At 43.7% G+C, this 22,665-nt stretch overlaps 3 protein-coding genes and 1 long non-coding RNA gene across 4 annotated transcripts; 1 reads left to right on the forward strand and 3 right to left on the reverse strand.

The window, feature by feature from the left end:
• Window positions 1–340: 340 nt before the first annotated feature.
• slc7a10b (solute carrier family 7 member 10b) lies at window positions 341–9,435 on the reverse strand. Its single transcript, XM_067235146.1, has 11 exons — window positions 9,276–9,435; window positions 7,766–7,970; window positions 7,393–7,544; window positions 5,206–5,331; window positions 4,634–4,787; window positions 4,300–4,423; window positions 3,202–3,305; window positions 2,931–3,027; window positions 2,598–2,747; window positions 1,881–2,058; window positions 341–1,691 (listed from the first exon to the last, which is right to left on the reverse strand). The coding sequence occupies exons 1-11, from the start codon at window positions 9,433–9,435 to the stop codon at window positions 1,561–1,563; spliced, it is 1,581 nt and encodes a 526-aa protein (XP_067091247.1). The 3' UTR covers window positions 341–1,560.
• Window positions 9,436–11,564: 2,129 nt separating this feature from the next.
• On the reverse strand, window positions 11,565–12,868 carry faap24 (FA core complex associated protein 24). Its single transcript, XM_067235338.1, has 4 exons — window positions 12,681–12,868; window positions 12,209–12,348; window positions 11,968–12,123; window positions 11,565–11,849 (listed from the first exon to the last, which is right to left on the reverse strand). The coding sequence occupies exons 1-4, from the start codon at window positions 12,775–12,777 to the stop codon at window positions 11,610–11,612; spliced, it is 633 nt and encodes a 210-aa protein (XP_067091439.1). The 5' UTR covers window positions 12,778–12,868; the 3' UTR covers window positions 11,565–11,609.
• A 3,203-nt stretch (window positions 12,869–16,071) lies between these two features.
• LOC136941989 (uncharacterized) lies at window positions 16,072–17,971 on the reverse strand. The gene is made up of 3 exons (XR_010876566.1): window positions 17,496–17,971; window positions 16,996–17,240; window positions 16,072–16,487 (listed from the first exon to the last, which is right to left on the reverse strand). It is a non-coding gene; the product is annotated as an uncharacterized lncRNA (long non-coding RNA).
• Window positions 17,972–18,770: 799 nt separating this feature from the next.
• Window positions 18,771–21,355, forward strand: zgc:153031. Its single transcript, XM_067234697.1, has 6 exons — window positions 18,771–19,219; window positions 19,511–19,560; window positions 19,717–19,822; window positions 19,971–20,097; window positions 20,450–20,565; window positions 20,777–21,355. The coding sequence occupies exons 1-6, from the start codon at window positions 19,119–19,121 to the stop codon at window positions 20,856–20,858; spliced, it is 582 nt and encodes a 193-aa protein (XP_067090798.1). The 5' UTR covers window positions 18,771–19,118; the 3' UTR covers window positions 20,859–21,355.
• Window positions 21,356–22,665: the final 1,310 nt, after the last annotated feature.

The raw sequence follows: 22,665 nt of genomic DNA on the forward strand, positions 1-22,665 counted from the left end.
AGTAACGCCTGGGACCAATGACTGTAAAAAGAAAAAGCCAGCCAGTGTGTGCCAGGCGTAAGAGAACCTGCTAACCAAAGTTACCTGAAGACTGTTGTTAAAAGTTGATGAAAGGACAGCGTTATCTGGGTATAAACTTAATTTATTGTACTATTATTAGTTACTTTCTCATTTACAAAACGTGCTCTAAAGACATTTCAGTTAACATCCCAAGTCCCTTTGTAAACACCAGATGCTTTACAAATAACGTAAAGAGTAAAAGCTCTTTATTTCAAGACGAAGAAAAGAAAATACTAGATGTTCAGTGTAGTTAATGCTTTAGCACTGTGTTTTCCTGACAGGCTTAATGATATGGCAGCTGTTGGACTGAGAACTTGTCATGGGTTGAGAAGCTACACAACTACAAGTCCCTTGAATGATCTTTTCAGTTGTGTTACACATCTTCTGTACATCCAGAAACACACACGTTATCATTATGCTTATTAGTAATAGAAACATACAAACAAAGTATTTTAACAAATATTTCTGTAGGTTTAACAGTCATGGGTGTGGTCATGTGAAGATGAAAAAAAAACAAGATTTTTTCCCCCGTTGGCTGGGCATGACTAATATTAATCATGTTAATAATTGCTCTTCATTCATTATTTGCAATACCTTAAAACTATGTAGAAAACAGCTTGACCATGATTTTTGGAACCTCTACGATGGCGAAAACAATGTTTATAGTATTCATTCGATTATTGGCGTTATGTGCTCTGTTTAACTGTGGTAGAAAATACAGTGTGAGTAATCAAACTTGATATTTGAATCTTAGTTTGGAAAACAAGCATCATTAGGGTGCAGCAATTATTTTAAGTATATTATGTTCCTTGTATCAATGTTAGAAATTGGAGATGTGATTGTGCTTCTCTTTACAGAATAACTTAACAGTATGACAAGATGAAAACACAGCTTTGTGTTATCAGGCTGCTGGTTAATAAGATGAACTCTGATGAGGAGCTCACGTCAAAGACTTCATTTAGTCTTCAACCCCTCCTGGCTCTAATCCTCATTATTTAGAATATCAGAGGATGTCCTGTTGCAAACAAACATCGACAGGAAGCAGAAAATGGAAGACCATGTTGCTTTTCAAATTCTCACAGGAAACAAACAAAGCAGGTTCTTCCTAAAAGCATACAGCTAATACAGGCAATCTAGTCGTAAGGAATGTTCTCCTTTAAGGCAAGATAAAACAGTCAACATCAGGTCTATTCAAACCGAGATACTTCCATTTCAACATTGAAAAGTTTACAGCAAAGGGCCTTAGATAGTTCGTTGGGATGATGTCCATTTCAGAAGGTGATACTGTTGGCATTAGCTTTTTGTACTTGATGACTTAGTATAAAAGAGAAGAAAAAAAAGTGCCAGTGGCCCATGCATAAAAACTCAGGCATTCCACTCAGTTGTAAGAAAATGGATATGAGTTTCAGATGATTGAAGATCAGACAAGAAGTTCCAGTAACAGGAACAAGTCTGTAATCATACAGTGACGGAAAATAATCAACAAAAAACTGAAAGAGCTTAAGAATTCCCAGACATACTGCTCTTGACTGAAGATTTGTCAGTCCATTCTGGGGATGGGCTGATATCGATAGGATCAATCTGAGGGAAAACCACGAAACACAGTCTCTGCCCAAGGTGAGTCGCTGACTCTGCAGGGAAATAAAGAACCTGTGTTGGGTTTGCATCGCACAACCGGAAGTGTACCTGAATGACAGTACTTGAGCAAGAACAAAGTGGATTTAACGCCCATTGGATGTTGTGTAGAGTTATTCTATAGCAATGTAAACCAACAAGGTTCAAACGTGCAGTCTTTTTAAGGATGATGCTAGAATACTCACCAATCAAATCATAGATACACTTTGGCTTGTCTTTCCAGTGGACCCCGAGGAAGTAGACCGGCACCCCGGTGAGCATGATGACCAAACCCACCCCACAGACCAGCGGCTCAGAGTACAGGCTGAAGCCCAACAGCAAGGCCCAGAAGAGCAGGTAACAGACAGGGACCAGCAGGTTCACCTGGGGGGTCAGACATGGGGGGTCAGACATGGGGGGTCAGACATGGGGGGTCAGACATGGGGGGTCAGACATGGGGGGTCAGACATGGGGGGTCAGACATGGGGGGTCAGACATGGGGGGTCAGACATGGGGACAGTTAACGTTTCATTGGGTATTCCAGCTGTCGCTATCACGCAGTGTGTAAGATGGAGACAAAATTCCCTTCTCAAAGACGACCACAGATTGTTTCCAGTTCTACTCCAGATCTGCAGGCCATACAAACGTATCTTTATCCTCTAAATCAGGTGTAAATGATGGCTGATCAAGGCCCGGAAGCAATCCTGCATTGCTCACTAGGGGTGGGAATCTTTTGGTACCTCTCGATTCCTAGGGTCACAAATCCATTAAAAATCGATTCATTATTTTTGTATCAAAATAATAACATTACAATTATAGATTTTTAAATAACGATTTTTTAAATTTTTGAATCGATGTGAATCACTAGAAGACTGAATCGCGATTCAAATGTGATTCGATTTTTCCCCACCCCTATTGCATACCTTGATGGGTCTGTATAGTTTAGGCTTCTTCCATCTGTAGTAGAGCAGGCCAGCGATCGTGACTCCATAGGAGAGGTAGTTGATAAAAGACACATAGTTGATCAGGTTGTGTGTCTCCCCAATGCACAGGATCACTATGGTGGCCGTGCACTAAAAGAAAGATAAAGAGAAGAAACATATTAAATCTGCTGCAAAGGCTTTTGGGATGTGTCTGTGCCATGTGGCACACTGAATAGCACCAGTTACTGAAGTTAACTAATTCACTGTAGTCAGACCAATAATTGTTATATTTGGCGTAAAGTGCTTTTAAAATGACGACATGATTGTGCTTACACAGACTAGGAGTGCAGGAATGGGGGTGCAGTTTTTGAAGTGGATCATGGCCAGCAAGCTGGGTAGGTGCCCCTCTCTCGCCCCAGAGAAACACAATCTGCAACGGCCAAATAAAAACACATGACTCCTCTTGGAACAATGTACATGTTCAATGTCTCACCAAAATTATTCAATATCTCAATGCTGATCAAACCTGTCAAGGGAGGTTGAATGGAGATACAAAAATAGCCCTACATGTAGTATTGCCTTTGATCTTATGAGGGCAGATTACCTTGAGGATGTGAAGAGGTATCCATTGATGCCACCAAAGGTAGAAAGAGCTACAGAGATGGGCATAATGACTGAGAACATTCCCAGGAGCTTCTCCCCAAACGTCTGCAAACCCAAAGTTACGTTAACAATTATCTGAACACGGCAAACGTGAAACACAATCATTAAACCACAACACGTTGGTGGCACATGAATAAAGCCTTGTTTGTATGCATGATGACACCGTGTCTGAACAGATGAATTGCTACAGTGAACGATTACTAACAACAGGGCGACCCCTCAGAAGTATGACTGTATCACGAATGTCACCATTCCAGAACGCTGTGCTCGGCCGTGTTGTGAAGCTGCGGTTACAGAACGCTGTGCTCGGCCGTGTTGTGAAGCTGCGGTTACAGAACGCTGTGCTCGGCCGTGTTGTGAAGCTGCGGTTACAGAACGCTGTGCTCGGCCGTGTTGTGAAGCTGCGGTTACAGAACGCTGTGCTCGGCCGTGTTGTGAAGCTGCGGTTACAGAACGCTGTGCTCGGCCGTGTTGTGAAGCTGCGGTTACAGAACGCTGTGCTCGGCTGTGTTGTGAAGCTGCGGTTACAGAACGCTGTGCTTGGCCGTGTTGTGAAGCTGCGGTTACAGAACGCTGTGCTCGGCCGTGTTGTGAAGCTGCGGTTACAGAACGCTGTGCTCGGCCGTGTTGTGAAGCTGCGGTTACAGAACGCTGTGCTCGGCCGTGTTGTGAAGCTGCGGTTACAGAACGCTGTGCTCGGCCGTGTTGTGAAGCTGCGGTTACAGAACGCTGTGCTCGGCCGTGTTGTGAAGCTGCGGTTACAGAACGCTGTGCTCGGCCATGTTGTGAAGCTGCGGTTACAGAACGCTGTGCTCGGCCATGTTGTGAAGCTGCGGTTACAGAACGCTGTGCTCGGCCGTGTTGTGAAGCTGCGGTTACAGAACGCTGTGCTCGGCCGTGTTGTGAAGCTGCGGTTACAGAACGCTGTGCTCGGCCGTGTTGTGAAGCTGCGGTTACAGAACGTTGTGCTCGGCCGTGTTGTGAAGCTGCGGTTACAGAACGCTGTGCTCGGCCGTGTTGTGAAGCTGCGGTTACTCACCACGGCCACAGCGTTGGAGGAGAGCAGCTCCTCAGGTGACATGGAGGAGAAGTAGGCGATGTTGGTGAGGGTGTACACACAGGTAACCAATGGCATGGAGATGTATATGGCACGAGGTAGATTCCTGATGAGGTCCACAACAACCCCGGTTACAAATGAACACAGAAAAAGTCATGCTGACAAAAGTCAACTGATTACTTCAATCATATAAACATCATATTTTGCAGTAACCACACCATACATTTGCCATGCATTCACAGTCAAATTGGACAATGTAATACGGGATTAAATGGACACATCCAGATAAATTATTCATGCAAAACCAGAAGCTCACCGTCTTGGTTCAACCACTTCTTCTGTCACATAGTTCAGGAAGTTCCATCCACTGAATGCAAACGAGGCCTGCAGGAAGGCCAGGGCGATCTGCCCAACCGAGGGCGTCTTTTCAAACTCAAACGCAACCTGAGGTGTCAGTCCCTCAAAATTACCTACAGGGGTACAAGTTCACTAGAAGGGTGACGCACACATAATTCACTATCAATATTTTAGTGTACATTTATTCTTATTTTGTTTTATTATTGTAGTATTTTTTACCAGTAAGATAAGACAGAACTTTATTAATCCCAAAGGAAATTATTGTGCCAGAGACTTCTCAGAAGTTACAACATAAGAATAAAAACAATTGAGTATTAAATGTAAAGTTTATAAAGGAGTAAATGCCATATGCCAACACCAGTGCCTCATAGAATAACAAAAAATGTAAGATCAATTAAGTACAATGTAAAACCGAAGCACAGACATATTCAGTTCTGTGCTATGGCAACTTCTGTTTCAAAGAACATCAGTGTTGTTCTCTACTGGTGTAAGAACTGTCCAGAGCACGGGTAGGTCGGGTAGGAATCTTACCCTTGAAGATCTGGACCAGACCCACCACTATGATGAGCCCCAGGGCCATCAACTTCCCCACAGTGAAGACATCCTGAATCCTGGTGGCCAGGCGCACACTGGAGCAGTTTACCCACGTCAGGAACACTGCAGAGGAGACGGAAGCACACCCAGTCAGACATCCACACAGAGCACACCCAGTCAGACATCCACACAGAGCACACCCAGTCAGACATCCACAGAGAGCACACCCAGTCAGACATCCACAGAGAGCACACCCAGTCAGACATCCACAGAGAGCACACCCAGTCAGACATCCACAGAGAGCACACCCAGTCAGACATCCACAGAGAGCACACCCAGTCAGACATCCACAGAGAGCACACCCAGTCAGACATCCACAGAGAGCACACCCAGTCAGACATCCACAGAGAGCACACCCAGTCAGACATCCACAGAGAGCACACCCAGTCAGACATCCACAGAGAGCACACCCAGTCAGACATCCACAGAGAGCACACCCAGTCAGACATCCACAGAGAGCACACCCAGTCAGACATCCACAGAGAGCACACCCAGTCAGACATCCACAGAGAGCACACCCAGTCAGACATCCACAGAGAGCACACCCAGTCAGACATCCACAGAGAGCACACCCAGTCAGACATCCACAGAGAGCACACCCAGTCAGACATCCACAGAGAGCACACCCAGTCAGACATCCACAGAGAGGAGAGAGCTAAGCAGGAGAGGATGGGACGTGTTTCAGGTGTATGAAAAACCGAACAAGCTTTATAGTTCTCAATGTGAATTTAAGCCGGGCGTTTCTACGTTTTAACCCTTGTGCTGCCTTCGGGTCACATGACCCAAAGGTTCATAACGAACCATCGTTGTGTTTACCCAATTTTACCCAATACAAAAACAAATAAAAATAATTTTCTTTTAACCATTGCAATGTGGGGGGTCTGAGACAGCCCGACAGTTAAAAGAAAATGCTTCACTTTGTTTTTGTAGGAGGTAAATTTGTCGCAATACGACGGTGGGTCACAATGACTGATGGGTCAGAATGACCCGAAGATAACTCAAGGGTTAAGAAACGCAAGTTGCATTCTGAATCCTTCATGCCAGTCATCGTGAATCGAGCCTGTTCTCAGTCAGTCAGCTCGGACACATGGCTGGGCAGCGGGCACCAGGCTCCCGGTCCTGCCTGGGCCCGGGGCGTAAGTTGGCATGTCAAACAAGAATGTGGGAAATGGTGGAGCAAAAGGGGGTTTGGCACGATCGTTTCACCTCGTCCATCACTGTCACCGGCTCCCTTCTCACTCTCATGGTGGCCTGGTTCTCACACACAAAGGAGCGCTGTCACTCCCTCCAAAACAAACCGCTTCCGATGGAAGAGAACAAAAACAAGGAGGAGGACAGGCAGGCAGGTCCCTGAAGAGGCCGGGAGAGAGAGCTCACGTTTTTCACCCAGATGGTTGGCATCTAGCCCTGAAAACAAGTGCGAATAACAGTCCCCGAAAGCCAGGGATCACGTTCTCGAAAGCCAGGGGTTTGCACTCAAGGGGCCACCCTTTCGTTGACTTGTTCACGACTGCATGCTCGTTGAGAACACAATGAGGCTTTTGTCGGATGTCCTCCCTCAGCAGTGTTTGGTGCAGGTACTTTAAGGGCATGGTGTCATGTGATTCAGCAAGGACACTTAAGGATCTCATAACAGCCCTGTCTAAGCAGAACTCACCCGAAAGAATAATTCAATCAACTGTGGCTTCATCATGCTGCTGAAAGTGTTTATTCTGCCACTTGTTTAGGATGTTGTGAGTACTACTTTTGGTGGCCTTAATGATGATATAATTTCTCTTCTGCGATCATCTCCAAGTGATGACATTCATTATAGATCTGTGATGTTTTGCCTCGACCACTTCCTGTCTGCTCATGTTACCCTTCTCTCTTTTCCATCTGACACAACATGCATTTTTTACAACAGCTGTCTTGAACTTGTAGTTCTACAAAGCTAGTCGGCAACTCTTACGTAAGAGAAATGTTTCAAGTGGTAGCGGGCGAACCTTCTCAAGCACTCAAACTGTCTCGCAGGCCTAACCCTCAATTAAAACCGTATATTTGCTGGCAAACAGAAACGCAACATTGTCTACATCTGGGTTAGGGTTCGGAGTTTCTCTTCACCACATCCATCCAGAGCCCACTCACGTAGACAGGTGGTCGACAGCATCCGTGTGGCCACGTATGGGGGGGCACAGCTGGGGAATACAGGCTGCAGAATGTAGTTGGAGAAGGTCAGGGCGATGACGGCCAGAGTGGTGGGGTACATGATGAGGACAGCACTCCACAGCAGGAGGAAACTAGGGAAGATTAGAAAGAAGATCCTGATTCACAACATTTATAAATAATTTTTTTAAATCTGCTAGCCAGGCTTACAAAAGCTTTTTTTTTTTTACATGTGTATAACATTAATCAATGCAGTATGATGTGTGCCCGTCTGTTGACGTGACCTCCCAGTCAGTACAGTCTGTTGAGGTGACCTCCCAGTCGGTACAGTCTGTTGAGGAGGTGTGGCACTCACCCAATCAGGCCTCCGAAAATCTCAGTGACGTAGGAGTAGTCCCCTCCAGACTTGGGGATGGTGACTCCCAGCTCTGCGTAGCAGAGGGAGCCCAGCGCCGCTATTCCCCCTCCCAGCACCCACACGATCAGAGCCAGGCCCACGGAACCCGAGTGCTCTAGGACTCCCTTGGGAGAGATGAATATTCCAGACCCGATAATGTTCCCTGGGAAAAAGGGATAACACTACGGCTTAAATTTTAGTTTGCCACAAATTACTGAAAGAAATTAAAAAACAGTGCTGCTATTCTACTTTTAATATGTGTAACTGTAACTGTTACAAGTAAACACGATTTAAAAACGATGAAACATTTGTGACAGGATAGTAGGTATCATGGTATCGTGTTTTATTTTGCATAGTTACACCAATTCTAATGTCAAAACATACTCCATTCCTTCACCAAGGACACCAGTAGAACAGGAAACTGTGTTAAATTAAATCCGGAGTATCTCAAAAATAAAAAAATTATTATTGAGGAAGAGCCTCAAACCTAATACCCTTCAATCACACTTGTCTCAACCCTGATCAGGGTTCTAATGAGCGCGTCCTTGCGCTAGCCTTGTATCCCAGCGTATTCAGGGTCCATCACTGAGAGCGGCTCAGCAAGAGGCAGCCAAGTGGCACAGACCTTGATTACATAACTGGACATAAATGATTTACTCTGGACTGTCAAACTGAGGCGCAGCACCGGGAGGATTTAATTCAGTAGTTCGTCTCTTTTAGGCTACGCGGTTTGTAGCCTAGACAACAAAGGAGGGTGCGAGTATAATATACTTTCTTGTCGGAGTATCGTCCTGTTTGTCTCGTCACAGTATGTGTTCATTTCTCACACAAAGGCCATTGGGCCTCAGAGTATACAGAAGTCCGTAACTGGGATCATTTCACCCGGATTTATTCAATATGTCTACTAACGGATACGATTCCTCACAGCTTGGCTGTCAACAAATGTTGTATGCTGGCCAAACTTCATTTCCACTATAGGCCTCCGTTGTGAAAGGGTTAGTGACAGCAGTGATGCTTCCATATCCATTAGAACCTTCAACCACTCAGTGAGATTTGTGTGCGATTTCTTAAAGCTCTCACTGCCCTTTCTTCTGCTCCAGTAAACAATTCTGTTCTGCTTGACAATCAATGTGGTCCTTGACTTAATATATTTTGGCCACGTAAGCATTAAGGTAGACATGATAGCCTATCTCATTCTCTTTGCAAAATGCCAGTTCCCCCATCTGTCTGCCTGGAACAGGTAGGCCTATTTTTCTAGAAAGGTTGACATTGAACATAAACTTTAATAGTATAATAAATGACTATAAACCTTAAAAATGAACTTGGGGCTCAAAACGGTATTAGCCTATACTTATTCTGAAGAACAAGAGTAGGCTACCCAAGTTAAGTTACTACAACTGCGCTTTCAGCGATGAACCATCAACCCCATAATTTATTCTCAAATGCAACACAAGTATTCCTATCTTACCTATGATGATAGTGCACGCGCTTAGAAGTCCTATTTCTTTCTTTAGAGTCACTCTCTCCGGGATATCGGCACACTTCTTTTTCCCATCTTTCACGGTCTTCTTTGAGGTCACCGGCTCTTCCCGTGAGCAGGGACTTCTTTTCCGCTTTTCCCCATCCATGTCCACGACCATATCAAAAGCTTTCTCGAGTCCCTCTCTTGAACTCACATACAGTATTGAAGCACATTCAATAGGGTGCGCATGCGCAACAATTTGTCGCTGTCCAGGGTAGAATGCTAACTACCCCACTCTCGTGCCATCAACAACTTGAGCATCGACGGACTTTTCGACGTGACTCTCTGCCAGGAAACTGTTGTAAGGCCTGTTCTTTCCATTTCCCCCATAATGAAACCATGAGGTTGGATGGATATTAACGATGAAACGTTTGCTCTGAACTCGGAGTTCTCAACTTAAAGCGATAAAGGATCGGCTAACTTTAAAGCAGAAAAGTAGCATATTAGTCACGCTATGCTTAACAGAGTCGCGTTTTTAAACAAGTCCAAGTTATCGACAATTGAATACATTCTCAATTCTAATGGACATGCCAGCGTGGGTCAAATTCAAAATGTTCCCCAATTCGTTGCATTAAAAAAGGTTTCGAAATAAAGTAATATAAAGTATATGGACTCGTTAAATGTCTCATTTAATACAAAATTCACTTTATTCACACAACTTCTTTCAGTTCCTCCCCCTCAGGCATCTAAAATAAGCCTCAGTCATGTTATATTGATGCACCTCTTTCGTTTCCTGGTGAGAACCCACTTTTGAACTGTTCAGAGGGACACCAAAGAGAGCTCCATGCCTGCATCCCAAAGCCTTCATGCTTCCCTTCCCCTCTAAAGAACCTCAGTGTGGAATTTAAGAAGTCAAGTTGAGCGGTCTCCGTCAGGGGCTTTCTCTCTCTCTCTCAAACGCCACAAGCTCCACAATAAAGGGCCTGGATTCAGCTGATCCTGTTAGAAGGCCAATAAAACCGGGAGCTGTTTTGTGTGCAGGAAGTAAAGCCAAACACTGCCAGCAGTGTGCAACTCTTAAAGGAGGAAGCCGAGCAGAAAACCAATACATCACAGGAGGACCAACTCTGGGTGAGAAGGTGGAGGGGGAGAGACAGAGAGAGTGGGAAGGTGGAGGGGGAGAGACAGAGAGAGTGGGAAGGTGGAGGGGGAGAGACAGAGAGAGTGGGAAGGTGGAGGGGGAGAGACAGAGAGAGTGGGAAGGTGGAGGGGGAGAGAGAGAGAGTGGGAAGGTGGAGGGGGAGAGACAGAGAGAGTGGGAAGGTGGAGGGGGAGAGACAGAGAGTGGGAAGGTGGAGGGGGAGAGACAGAGAGAGTGGGAAGGGGTGGGGGATTTATCAAGGATCTCTCCATTGCCTAGCTTGAGGTGAAAAGCAAAAGTACACATCTTCGCAAGGGGTAAAATGTTGGGATAAACCTACAAAATAGTCTTGTTGCTGACACGTAAACAACACGTGCAAAACGTCAACACAAGGGCACTCCAAGCAGGGGCCTGGTACCCATCCGGTCAATTCAGAAGCTACCGATTTGTCTCAATGAGCAAAGTGGAAGGGGAGAGGAGGAGGAAGATTCCATTAGCTTCCACTGCCCCCGTGGAGTCAGAGTAGTCAATTCCTGGTTAAGCCAGCAGCATGCCAATGGCACCGCCTGTTGTGCTGGTCGGGGAGGGACTGGAATGTCCCAGTGAGCTTCCTGCCAGGCAGAACTCCCTCCAGCCAGGTCACATGGCACAGCCGGGTCACATGACGCAGCCGGGTATAAAAGCCGGTAGTGACTGAGTGGTTAGGAAACAGGGCTTTAAGCAGGCTGCCAGGAAAGTGCTCCTTCATTGAGAGTGAAGCCATTCCCTTGCTAAAGGAATGGGTTTTCGAGAACACAGTGTGACAGCAGCACATCGATTCTCCTTCTGGGTTCTGGTCTGTTTTCACTGTCAGTTGTAATGAAACTCACAGCTTGAGTCAAGACTGTTCTGGACTACGCAAGACCACAGTGAGAGGCATGAGTAAACATCATCTTCTACCCCATCTAGTGGTCAGGCCACTACATTGCTCCAGCCCTGGCTGCAGACACAGGCACATTGAACAACATGGGTTAACAAGTCTTTTTTTCTCTCTCTATTCGATCAACTGCACACAGTCCAGAACTACACAAAGACTATATCACGTAAACACAGTCGAAAGACATTTAAGTTAAAAATGTACTTCTAGCTCGATCGCATACAAAAAACAGGATCTTGTACACAGGAGTTTATTGACATATGTAACTATATCCACTGTGCAGTCAGGCCTGCTGGTGGAATAAGTTGTGCACGTGTTGGGCTGCAGCCTGGCCCACTACTGGCTCCAGTTCATGGATGCCAGCATTGCACAGTTGCTGGATACTGGAAAAGTGCTGGAGCAGAGACATCGCTCTGACCTTCCCTACTCCAGGTATCTGCTGCACCAGAGACATGACCAGGGGGTCCAACAGGTACGACACACTCCTCCGCCGGAACGGGTTCTCCTTACTTTCCCCAACTGCCTGCAGAAAACAGACACCACAATTGACAGGTTTCTAAGTACATGGATTTTCCACACCTTAAGTTTTTTCTGGTAAAAGGTTGAGACATGACGTGGCTTTAATCATGTATATTTCTTACCATCTGAGTCAGGAGTTGGGATGCCTCCTCCTGGTTGGTAACAGGTAACAGTATCAGGCCCAACTCAATCACCACAAACTTCTGTATGGCAGCAAAGTACTGCTCGCTCAGTATAGTCTTCTCCACCAAGACTATCCCCTGCAGACTACTGTTAGCCTTCAACAGAAAGGGGTACACTCACAAGAAAAAGTCGTCGCATCTGGAAATCTTCCCAAGTGAAAAAGACTTGAAATAAACTTACATTTCTGAAGCGAACCAACTTTCTTTTGTAACTGTTTCCCGCTACAAGGTCAGTCTCAGAAACGTACAGGATGCAGTTGTTGTTGGACAAGTGGAAGTCCACGACGCCCAGTTCCTTCTCAAAAGTAGTTTTCACACTTCCTTAAATAGAAAATTGTAGCCACGATCAATTGAGAAATACTGTGGTCGTGTGTGTCCTGTTTTCGAGCCCCGTGGTTTACATTGAAAACTAACTAGCTACATAGTATAAGCCTGTGAAAAGAAGCGGTTCACAGAAAACGATCAGAATTATAGTAACCGAATCACATATAGCGCTACAACGAAAGCAATGAAGTGCTTTCTCTCATGTCTGAGGTATACTGTCTACGAAAGTAGTTAGATAACTACAGTACAACTAAACTCAGAACTATCGATCTCTTACAATTCAACTTACCATCTGATACTGTTACTGAGCGCATAGTGATATTCCTTACCCTTCAAACTCTGCACGAGAACAGAGCCTTTCCATTTTTCATGCGCAATAACATGTCCATATGGGGGAACTGCATTCACGACGACTGTTGTCTCCATTTATATATTTTAAGATTCCAGCAGTAGGCTACAGAGTAGAGTGACCTGGAGCTATTTTGCCTCCAAACATTTCAACCTAGTCTTCCTCTCCTTATTCCACGATAGAAAGCCACGCCACCACTGCTTGGTACTCACTGCCGCCACCTAGTGTAGTTCTGCTACAGGTGTACTACGGGGCATCACCATAGACCAGTGCAGAGCCATAGAAAAATGGCTCTGGTTAAACGCACCGTCAAAGTGGGGGTCGCGACCCCTCGGGGGATCGCGAGACAACGAGGGGGGGTCGCGAGACGATTTCCAGAAATCAAGGAACATTGTAAAACAATTAGAAATAGCATATTTTAGCCAACATTTTAACAAGTATAGTTAAATTAATGCATGCAAATAAAAATGGCATAGACAATATAAAAATTGTTGTTTTGTATGGAAATAAACCAGTGACATAATGTTTTGTATTTTAAAAGGCATTGAATACTTAATATTGAAATTTAAACACCACCGAATGTTTTGGTTTTGAATTCACCTCTTTAAAATTGAAATATTAATTTGTCAATGTAAAAAAAAATCAGATCCAAAAATTTAAAGGTCCCATGACATAAAACATTTAACATTAATATGAGTTCCCTTAGTCTGCCTTTGGTCCCCCAGTGGCTACACATTTTGATAGGTGTAAACCAAGCCCTGGGTATTCTTCTCCGCATTTGAGAAAATGAAAGCTCAAACGCTATAGGTTTTGAAAATCCTCTCCTTGTGATGTCACAAGGAGGAAGGTTACCTCCCCTTTCTCTGGCCCCTCCATGAGAATCTGAGCTACGACCATGCCAGTGTGATATCGGTTTTTCCTCAAGAGACATCATGGCTTGCAAACGAACGAAGAATAACAGTTGCTCAGTGTTTGGATGTACAAATGAAAACAAGTCTTTTTACAGTTCCTTCATCCAAGCCTCTGAAGAACCAGTGTCTTTTTTCTCTGGAAATGCGCCGACACAACTTCCCAAAGTTTTGTATGCCTGCGCCAAACATTTCAGCCACGACTGTTTCCTCAACTTGGGCCAATACAAAGCTGGCCTCGCTGACCGCCTAAAATTACATTCTGAATCAGTACCAACTCTCCTTAGTCCGGCTACAAACCTCGGATAAGTAAGTAAACTAACGCTCATTTTGTTGCTTTACTGATTAGCTTGCCACCCTTCAACATGTCAGAATGTCACCTTCAGAATGTGGCTGTAACATGAGCTCTGCAGCTAACAGCTAACAGCTCAGTCACTGTCGCTAATGTAAAGGTAGATAGCATCAAGTATGTGTGTGAATACACACACTGTAACGCGAGTGTTGTACACTTCTTTGTTATTTGGATAACCGTTCTGCTGTTGGTGTTATGGCGCGCGCGATATCCGCCTGTCCCCTCATTGAAATGACTATGAGTGTGCACATATGCAAACTAGGGTGATCAGATGAGAATGGGCAAATTCGAGGCATCTTACAGCAACGGGGCTACGAGCCATTGATACATCCACTGTAAACATTAGCGCATGGTGACGCATTTCTCCTCCTCATTAGCATTTAAAGCGACACCGAAACAGCTGGTTCTGAGGAAAGCTCATTGTGGGACTGCTTGTAGTGGCTGTAATTCTGCACCAAGGCTGAATTTCGGGAAAGAGACTTCAGATACAGTATTAGGGGAACACAAGGCCTATATAAAAGCTTCCAAAAACAGCATGTCATGTGACATTTAAGGTTCAGAAATTCAGGTTGCTCAAATTCGAACAGTAAAATTCAGATCCAAAAGATTCAATAAAAAAATTAAAGCTTCAGAAATCAAAAAGAAAATAAATGCTGCTCAAATTCGAATGGTCAAATTCAGATCCAAAAATTTGAGCCGAAAAAAATCGAGTCAGACCGGATCTCTCTCCTCAGGCTGTAATTGTATGACTGATTTGCATGTGTGCATGTATGACTGCCTGCGGCTACACCTGAATGAAAGTGGTCTGAGGAGAGAAGTCTTCAGTTGGACCTTTCTCGGAGAAACGAGATGGTTCGGTTGCATTGAGGCTCGATTGTCTTACTTATTCTTGTTATACCGGAGGTTACAATCAGATTATTTTCGGCTCTAATATTTTTCTTTATTTAATGTTTGGGATCTGACTTTCACCATTCGAATTTGAGCTACCTGAATTTCTGAAACTTGAATTTTTGGATCTGAATGATTTCTTCCATTTAAATAAATTAATATTTCAATTTTAAAGAGGTGAATTCAAAACCAACAAATTCGGTGGTGTTTCAATTTCAATATTAAGTATTCAATGCCTTTTCAAATTCAAAACATTATGTAACTGATTTGCTTCCATAGTTTTGCCAATATAGAAAACAACTATAGGCCTACATATCTGCACCCTTCAGGAAGTGTCACACTCTATACTCACACTATACTCTTCAAACAAGAACAATTCTAACAAAATCCCACCCACAAAACTCTCACAAGAGCATTTCTATTTAATACAATTTCAAACAAAATAAAAATTATTATACCTCAGTATACCAATTCACAGTAAATATCACACAATTGTTTGTAATTCCCATATCCATGACAAACAGTTACTTGGCCATGACAAATTAATTCAGTTGTGGTCCTCATGAAGTTGAACTGAGACTGTCGCCAGTCAGAGCTCACATGATTGTAAAACTGACATGTGATGCCTCAATCAATTAGGCCTGGCTGTGATCTTCCCAAGGGACACATTTTGTTATTGTCCTTTTCAAACAAGCACACTGAGATAACTGTTGAATTCAGAGATGTATAACAGCATAACCACCTGGGGATATCCATGGCGTCTTCTGACTTCACTTCTACTTCTAACTGTACGCACACTTATCCAGTGAGCTCTTCCTCCACCGCGTCCCATCTCAATACAAGCAGCCAGGGGCGATTTTAGGATCAGACCTTTAGGGGTGCTCAGCCCCCAATGAGAATGTGACATGAATACAATGGCTTGCAAAAGTGCTAAAACCCCTTGCTAATATAAATCCCTAATTTCACTGGATAACAATTAATACATTTATGTATTATTATGCAAAATATTGAATGAATGAAAAAACTAAGGATGTCCCTTTCTTCATGAACTACCAGCATCAAATGATAATAAACTATAATAATTGTTATTTTTAAATTATTATTTTTAGGGGTGCTGAGTTGAAATTTAGGGGTTCTTGAACACCCCTAAAAAGGGTCTAAAATCGCCACTGCAAGCAGCCCTGTAAGGAGACGTAATACTAGTATTCCTGGGAGTCTTAATCCTTCTTTTGGATAAAAGTATTGTGACGATTCGCTATCTCCGTCACCGAGTACGTTCCCCAGACGTACTCGGTGAGACGCTGAGACGGACAATTTGCAGCAATATCTCGGTTATAATTAATTTTTCTTTTCAGCTGAGCCAGAAAACTAGTAGACACACTGCCGTACTTGGTTGCAAAACGGTAAAACAAACACTTTAAGTCAAAACAAAGAATACAAATAATTGGAGAAATCTCAGGCGGTCCCTCAACCGCTGTTTTCACCAGTGTTGGCTCCACCACCCCCTCCTTCACCTAATCGGAACCTTTAAAGAAAGCACAATCACGAATATGAGTTTCACCTGTTTACCTGATCCTATCAATTAAGTGTCCTTACGCCTACCTCCCCGGAGAGGGTGCCCCCTGACCCTGTATTCCACCTGACCCCTCACAGTATTTGCAAAAGAATTTAACAAAAATTACGTTCTGCTCTGGATTACAGTTTCACACCTCAAAATGTATTTGTCACATAAACAGACATTCGTAAAAACACTCAATAGTGTAAAGCAGACATTACTTTGTCATATTTGACACATAACATTAGCCAATCGGATTTGAATACGTAAAACGATGGTTTTGACAAATAAAGAGGGAAATATTTCGGGAGGCCTCCTAACTCCAGTTGAGAGGGGGAAACAGCTCAGAGTTCTCTCCAGCAGAGAGAGAGAGATTTACACAGCATATTTAAAGTCAGGTTAAGTAAGTTTTGTGAAACTAGAAAATCTGTCTTGAGTTTGAAAGTATCCAACCCTTCACATCCCAAATGATCCCTAAGTAAGATGTCGTTTTTCGAGAACATTCAGAGGCAGACAAGCCACATGTGCTGAGGAGAGGACTCTGTTCTCTGCCTACTCCCCGGAGAGGGTGCCCCCAGACCCTGTATTCCACCTGACCCCTCACAGTATTTGCAAAAGATTACGTTAGTGTGGAGGCCTGGTTTCAGACCAGTCAACAAACACACCCTGGGATCCCACATAGACAAATACTAAAACCTGTCTGATGTTCTGCTTTCAGTTTGAGACCAATTGGAATTAACAACGGTACAATATCAGTTAACCCATAAGAATGGATTGGAATGTGATGGTCTTGTGTGTTAAAAGGTCAGTTGGTCTTTCCACTGGGCCCATTTAACCCTTGTGCTGTCTTCGGGTCACATGACCCAAAGGTTCATAACGAACCATCGTTGTGTTTACCCAATTTTACCCAATACAAAAACAAATAAAAATAATTTTCTTTTAACCTTCGCAATGTGGGGGGTCTGAGACAGCCTAACGGTTAAAAGAAAATGCTTCACTTTGTTTTTGTATGCCGTAAAGTTGTCGCAATACGACGGTGGGTCACAATGACTGATGTGTCAGAACGACCCGAAGATAACACAAGGGTTAAACAGTTCAGAAACATGTATTTATTTTACGTTCTGCTCTGGATTACAGTTTCACACCTCAAAATGTATTTGTCACATAAACAGACATTCATAAAAACACTCAATAGTGTAAAGCAGACATTACTTTGTCATATTTGACACATAACATTAGCCAATCGGATTTGAATACGTAAAACGATGGTTTTGACAAATAAAGAGGGAAATATTTCGGGAGGCCTCCAAACTCCAGTTGAGAGGGGGAAACAGCTCAGAGTTCTCTCCAGCAGAGAGAGAGAGATTTACACAGCATATTTAAAGTCAGGTTAAGTAAGTTTTGTGAAACTAGAAAATCTGTCTTGAGTTTGAAAGTATCCAACCCTTCACATCCCACCCCCTCCCTTCACATCCCACCCCCTCCCTTCACAGCCACTCCTTTAACGCACGCTGCTTGGCCACTGCCGGGAGGGAGGTAGACAGACAGACAAGTAGCCCGTCCAATCATTGCATTCGGTCTGAATGCCATCCAATCATTGCATTTGGTCGGGAACGCTGATTGGTCCTGTTTATTACAGTCCTGACAGCCACAGATTCGTCAGAGCATTTGATTTATTGATTGCTACCAGGATGTGAAGTTTAACGAGCTTCTCAAGAGCATACCTGCCCTGGGCAATGGAAGGCTTTTGAATGCAGGGTTTCATAAAATAAATGATCCCTAAGTGAGATGTCGTTTTTCCAGAACATTCAGAGGCAGACAAGCCACATGTGCTGAGGAGAGGACTCTGTTCTCTGCCTACTCAACCACAGGAACATACTGTTCTTAACGTTTGTGTGTGTGTGTGTGTGTGTGTGTGTGTGTGTGTGTGTGTGTGCGTGCGTGCGTGTGTGTGTGTGTGTGTGTGTGTGTGTGTGTGTGTGTGTGAGAGGCAACTGTATATGATTTCCCCACCAGGGTCCTTCACTGTTTTCCAATTGTCTCTATAAGGAGCTGAGGTCCTGAAAGTGTTTGAAATTTGAAGATTTTTTCAACAACATGGTTTATCTAATGGCTCAAGACAGGGAGCCTGCAATGTACTACTATTAGTGTGGGGACAAACAGTCAGAACACGGGATTTTACCACTAAATTATTCTGTTAACAGCCACATGTTATTTTTTTCATATCTTCTGGACATTTTAAGGTAATCATTTTACCCGTATGAGCTTCTGAGTCATAAAGTTCACCAGCGCACGTCTTTCTATTGCTACTGCAGTAGGCTATATTTTGTTTGTTTGTTTTATCTGTTGTTTGTGGATATGCAATAAACAAAACGTAATCTAGCTCTAGCTTTTGGTGGTGTATGGTTATCCATTGGTTGACCATTTGCTAGAAACTTTCCATTTTGTTCCATTTAAGCTATTGCACAATGTTTAGCTGGCCCATTGAAAGTCACGTTGCATTCCTTCCCAGCGTTTCCAGATGTGGGGGCTAACATTGTAGTGGTGAATTCAACACAGGCTAATCGATACACATTTGTGGCTCCGCCTTGTTTGTTCCATAGTGGTCATTCATGATCCTATTGCGCACATTCACAAGCTGATTGACGGATGCAGTTATGTAAGAAACAGTGATAATCTCACTTTGCGCAGTCGTGTTTAATTCTATTACAGACAATGAGTTCGGACAAGGAGCACAGAAGACCGCTTCGGCTCATCGCGGCAGTGTGCAACAACTGGGGGATAGGGAAGAACGGACGCTTGCCTTGGCATTTACCGTAAGAATGAAGACGTAGACTAACAGTAGGCTAGTAGGCTTACGGCATTTTCGTTTCGAATCAGGAACGACGCAATTGTCAATTTACAAGTTGTTTGAATATGGTACTATCTGTTTACTATTAAATTTTGATGGCTCTACACATATTTGAATCTCGTGTAATTATTAGATCGTTGTTTGTCATTGAATAATTTTATCTTCAGTTTTATATAATTTTATTAAACAGCTTTATCTTATAGTAGGCTAATCTCCGTTTAGTCCAGTAATTTCAATCGCTATCTCCTTTTTACAGGACAGAGTTCAAGTTTTTTGTAGACACAGTCACAAGAGTGTCCCGAGCAGGTAAAATGGAAATTTAAAAGACTTTGTACTGAACCATGATATTTATTTTCGAGGCTTATCTCAACCTTTTAATCTAGATGGTGCAGGCACGTTTAATCAAGTATAGCTATAATAGTGTAACTAAAGACACGATTCCTTTTTGTGGTTGTGGTGCAGGAAAGATTAACCTGTTGATTTGGGGAAAGACCTGTTGGTACTCCAACCCCGAAAGTCTGTTTCCCATGTCTAATGTTGTCCATGTGGTTCTGAGCAAGACCCTCAGGTGAGACACACACACACCGCCGCATGTCAATACGGTCCCTGTTGCGTTTTATCTGAATGTATTGAAATGATAGCCGCTTGAGATGTAGCGTATTTTTTTTGCTGGGGTCCTGTTGGTTTTTTAATGGTCGTGTTGCGGTTCCTCCCAGCGCCGTACCCGAATACGCGCATTTCCTTTGCAGGGATTTTAAAGCGGCCGTGGGCCAGACGTCTCTCCCTCACATCAGGGACCTTGTAGAGACCATCTGGGTCGTGGGAGGGCACCAGGTCTACAAGGTAACAGTTATGCAAAATGAACCAAAGTGTGACTCTCTGTGTGTGTGCGTTTGTATGTGTCTGTGTGTGTATCTGTGTGTGAATGTGTGTGTGTGTGTGCAGCGATGTTATCTTCGGGTCATGTTGACCCTTCAGTCATTGTGACCTCCCCACGTGTTGCGACAACTTTACCTCATACAAAAATAAAGTGAAGCATTTTATTTTAACCGTCACACCTCACCCCCCCCCCCCCCACCCCACAGTGCGAAGGTTAAAAGAAAATGCTTTTTATTTGTTTTTGTATTGTGTAAAGTTGTCGCAGCACAACGATGGGTCGTTGTGAACCTTTGGGTCATTGTGACCCGACCTGCAGGAAGGCATGGAACACCCCTGGTGTGACCTGGTCTACCTCACAGAAGTCATGGCCGACTTCAACTGTGATGTCTTCTTCCCCAAACTTGACCGGAGGATCTTTATAAAGCAGTCTAGGTACAGTAAGAATGCAATTATCTCTGCGGTTGAAGTTTAATACCATTATGGTAATTTGTAATCAAATGAATATGGTAATTTAATTGTAATTCTATTTTTTTAGATAGCGTCTGAACAAACATGGCCCCATGAAGATTATGGAGATTTTGTTAAATAATACAATGTTGGTGTGCATCTTAAGATATGTCTCTTTCTTTTTCTCGTGACCAAGGTTTCCACATGTTCCAAATGAGATTCAGGAGGAAAACGGCATTAAGTACAAGTTTCAAGTTTTCAAAAGAGCAGATCTATAGGTCTGGTGATGCTGTAATGACTGTATGAAGCAGAAATACAGGTCTGATCAGAGAAAGTCTCCTTCCACAGCCAACCATGGGTTAGGGCATTCCTAACATTCCGCCACTGACCCAAAACAACTACTAAGAACACCTTTAAAAGTACCAAATCCATGGGATTTATTAATACAACAGAATTTCACAACTACAAGACAAACAAACAACCTCCCAGGCTAAGAGGCAGCAAGACCAGCAGTCCCCAAGCTCGAAGCCTCTCTCCTGCAGCAGGAAACTGGAGTCTTTATCTGCTGCTTGATAACCTGGCCAGGTGCATCTCATCTGGCAATCATGGGGAACACAACCTGGGCGGAGCTACAGAAAAGGGAAGGGAGGTGACAAACAAAGAACACAACACATGTGGCCGTAACACAACCATCCTTTTACGTAATCCAATCGTCTCCACTAGTAAGGAAGGATATAGATATGTTTTGAAATATCTCACTCCAGTTCCTATCAGATCATCAGATCAATCATAATAAATAAATAACATTTAATATTTAGCAGACGCTTTTATCCATTATTTGAACCTGCGGCATCATGCTGTCAGATGCTCACCACTCCCCTCCCAGGACTGTTCTGGAGGAGCCTGACGGGTCAGGACACCAGAGAGGGTGTCGCTGAAGCTGTCGTCAGCTGCAGGCTGCAGCCTGCAGGCCAGCTGGTGCTCGTTTACCCCTGCACTCTGATCTTGCTCTTCCAGGCGAAATGAGTCATGATGTCATCTTTCCTTTCTTATCAGAGGTATTCTGTCTCTCTCCCTCTCTATCTCTGTCTCTCTGTTCTCTCTCACTCTGTTCTCTCTCTCTCACTCTGTTCTCTCTCTTTGTCTCTCTCTCTCACTCTGTTCTCTCTTTGTCTCTCACTCTGTTCTCTCTCTTTGTCTCTCTCTCTCACTCTGTTCTCTCTCACTCTGTTCTCTCTCTCTCTGTTCTCTCTCTCTGTCTCTCTGTTCTCTCTCTTTGTCTCTCTCTCTTACTCCATGTCTATTTCTCTCTCTCTCCCTCCTTTGTAGAGAGGGCTGACGTCAGTAGTGATCCATGGGTTAGTCATGTAAAGGAGGGGTTGGCTCCCAGCCAGAGACGATGCCCACTCCGTACACATCTGATGCGTCTGATCTGGGGGTCTCTGGTTTCTCTGGGGTCTTGTAGATTATTTTATTTTTGAAATACATTATAATATGATAAAAGAGGCTGTTAGGCACTTTAGGACAAAACATGCCATTTATTATGTAAACTGCTGTTGTGAATGTTTCATAGTAATCATTTAAGGTTTGCTGCTGGTTATTTATAAAATATCTTGCAAGAATGTCTATAAATTGGATGTATTTTCATTGTATTCAAAATGTTTGATAATAAATGATCAATTTCATGAATGACTGATTCCTCATTAAGCCACTTATTGCACGTGTATATCAGACCACTAAGGGGAGCTCTAAGACCAGTCAGTGAGTCAGATGACAGGCTCGAACTAAGGCTACTTTTTTCAGTTAACATTTTCAGTTTTTTCTTTTTAATATATATAGTACAGTACCTCACCATGCATTCACTTATAAATCTATCCATATATTCACTCATTCATTGGTTTGAACTTTTAGAAAGTCACCTTCACAAGGGGAGACAATGGCAGGGAGAGCAGCAGGGAGGAGATGCTTAGATCTCTGAACTCAGCTCACATTCATTCTGAGCCCTACTGGCCTCGAGTGTTGAATATTTACCACCATCACCCTCCACAATACTGCTCTCTGCTGGAAATCACAGGGCTTAATTGC

Source organism: Osmerus mordax, chromosome 4 (assembly GCF_038355195.1).
Source record: "Osmerus mordax isolate fOsmMor3 chromosome 4, fOsmMor3.pri, whole genome shotgun sequence".
Classification (NCBI taxonomy): domain Eukaryota; kingdom Metazoa; phylum Chordata; class Actinopteri; order Osmeriformes; family Osmeridae; genus Osmerus; species Osmerus mordax.

What these genes read in the sequence shown, in the direction of transcription:
- slc7a10b (XM_067235146.1), bottom strand. Translation starts at nt 9,435, where the DNA reads ATGGATGGGGAAAAGCGGAAAAGAAGTCCCTGCTCACGGGAAGAGCCG. An exon ending in TCTGGTCCAGATCTTCAAGG is followed by an intron (nt 4,788 to 5,205) that starts GTAAGATTCCTA and finishes GTACCCCTGTAG; the next exon opens with GTAATTTTGAGGGACTGACA. An exon ending in GTGTATCTATGATTTGATTG is followed by an intron (nt 1,692 to 1,880) that starts GTGAGTATTCTA and finishes ATTTCCCTGCAG; the next exon opens with AGTCAGCGACTCACCTTGGG.
- faap24 (XM_067235338.1), bottom strand. Translation starts at nt 12,777, where the DNA reads ATGGAGACAACAGTCGTCGTGAATGCAGTTCCCCCATATGGACATGTT. An exon ending in TCTCGTGCAGAGTTTGAAGG is followed by an intron (nt 12,349 to 12,680) that starts GTAAGGAATATC and finishes TTTCTATTTAAG; the next exon opens with GAAGTGTGAAAACTACTTTT. An exon ending in AGTTGGTTCGCTTCAGAAAT is followed by an intron (nt 12,124 to 12,208) that starts GTAAGTTTATTT and finishes TTTCTGTTGAAG; the next exon opens with GCTAACAGTAGTCTGCAGGG.
- zgc:153031 (XM_067234697.1), top strand. Translation starts at nt 19,119, where the DNA reads ATGAGTTCGGACAAGGAGCACAGAAGACCGCTTCGGCTCATCGCGGCA. An exon ending in CACAAGAGTGTCCCGAGCAG is followed by an intron (nt 19,561 to 19,716) that starts GTAAAATGGAAA and finishes GTTGTGGTGCAG; the next exon opens with GAAAGATTAACCTGTTGATT. An exon ending in ATCTTTATAAAGCAGTCTAG is followed by an intron (nt 20,566 to 20,776) that starts GTACAGTAAGAA and finishes CTCGTGACCAAG; the next exon opens with GTTTCCACATGTTCCAAATG.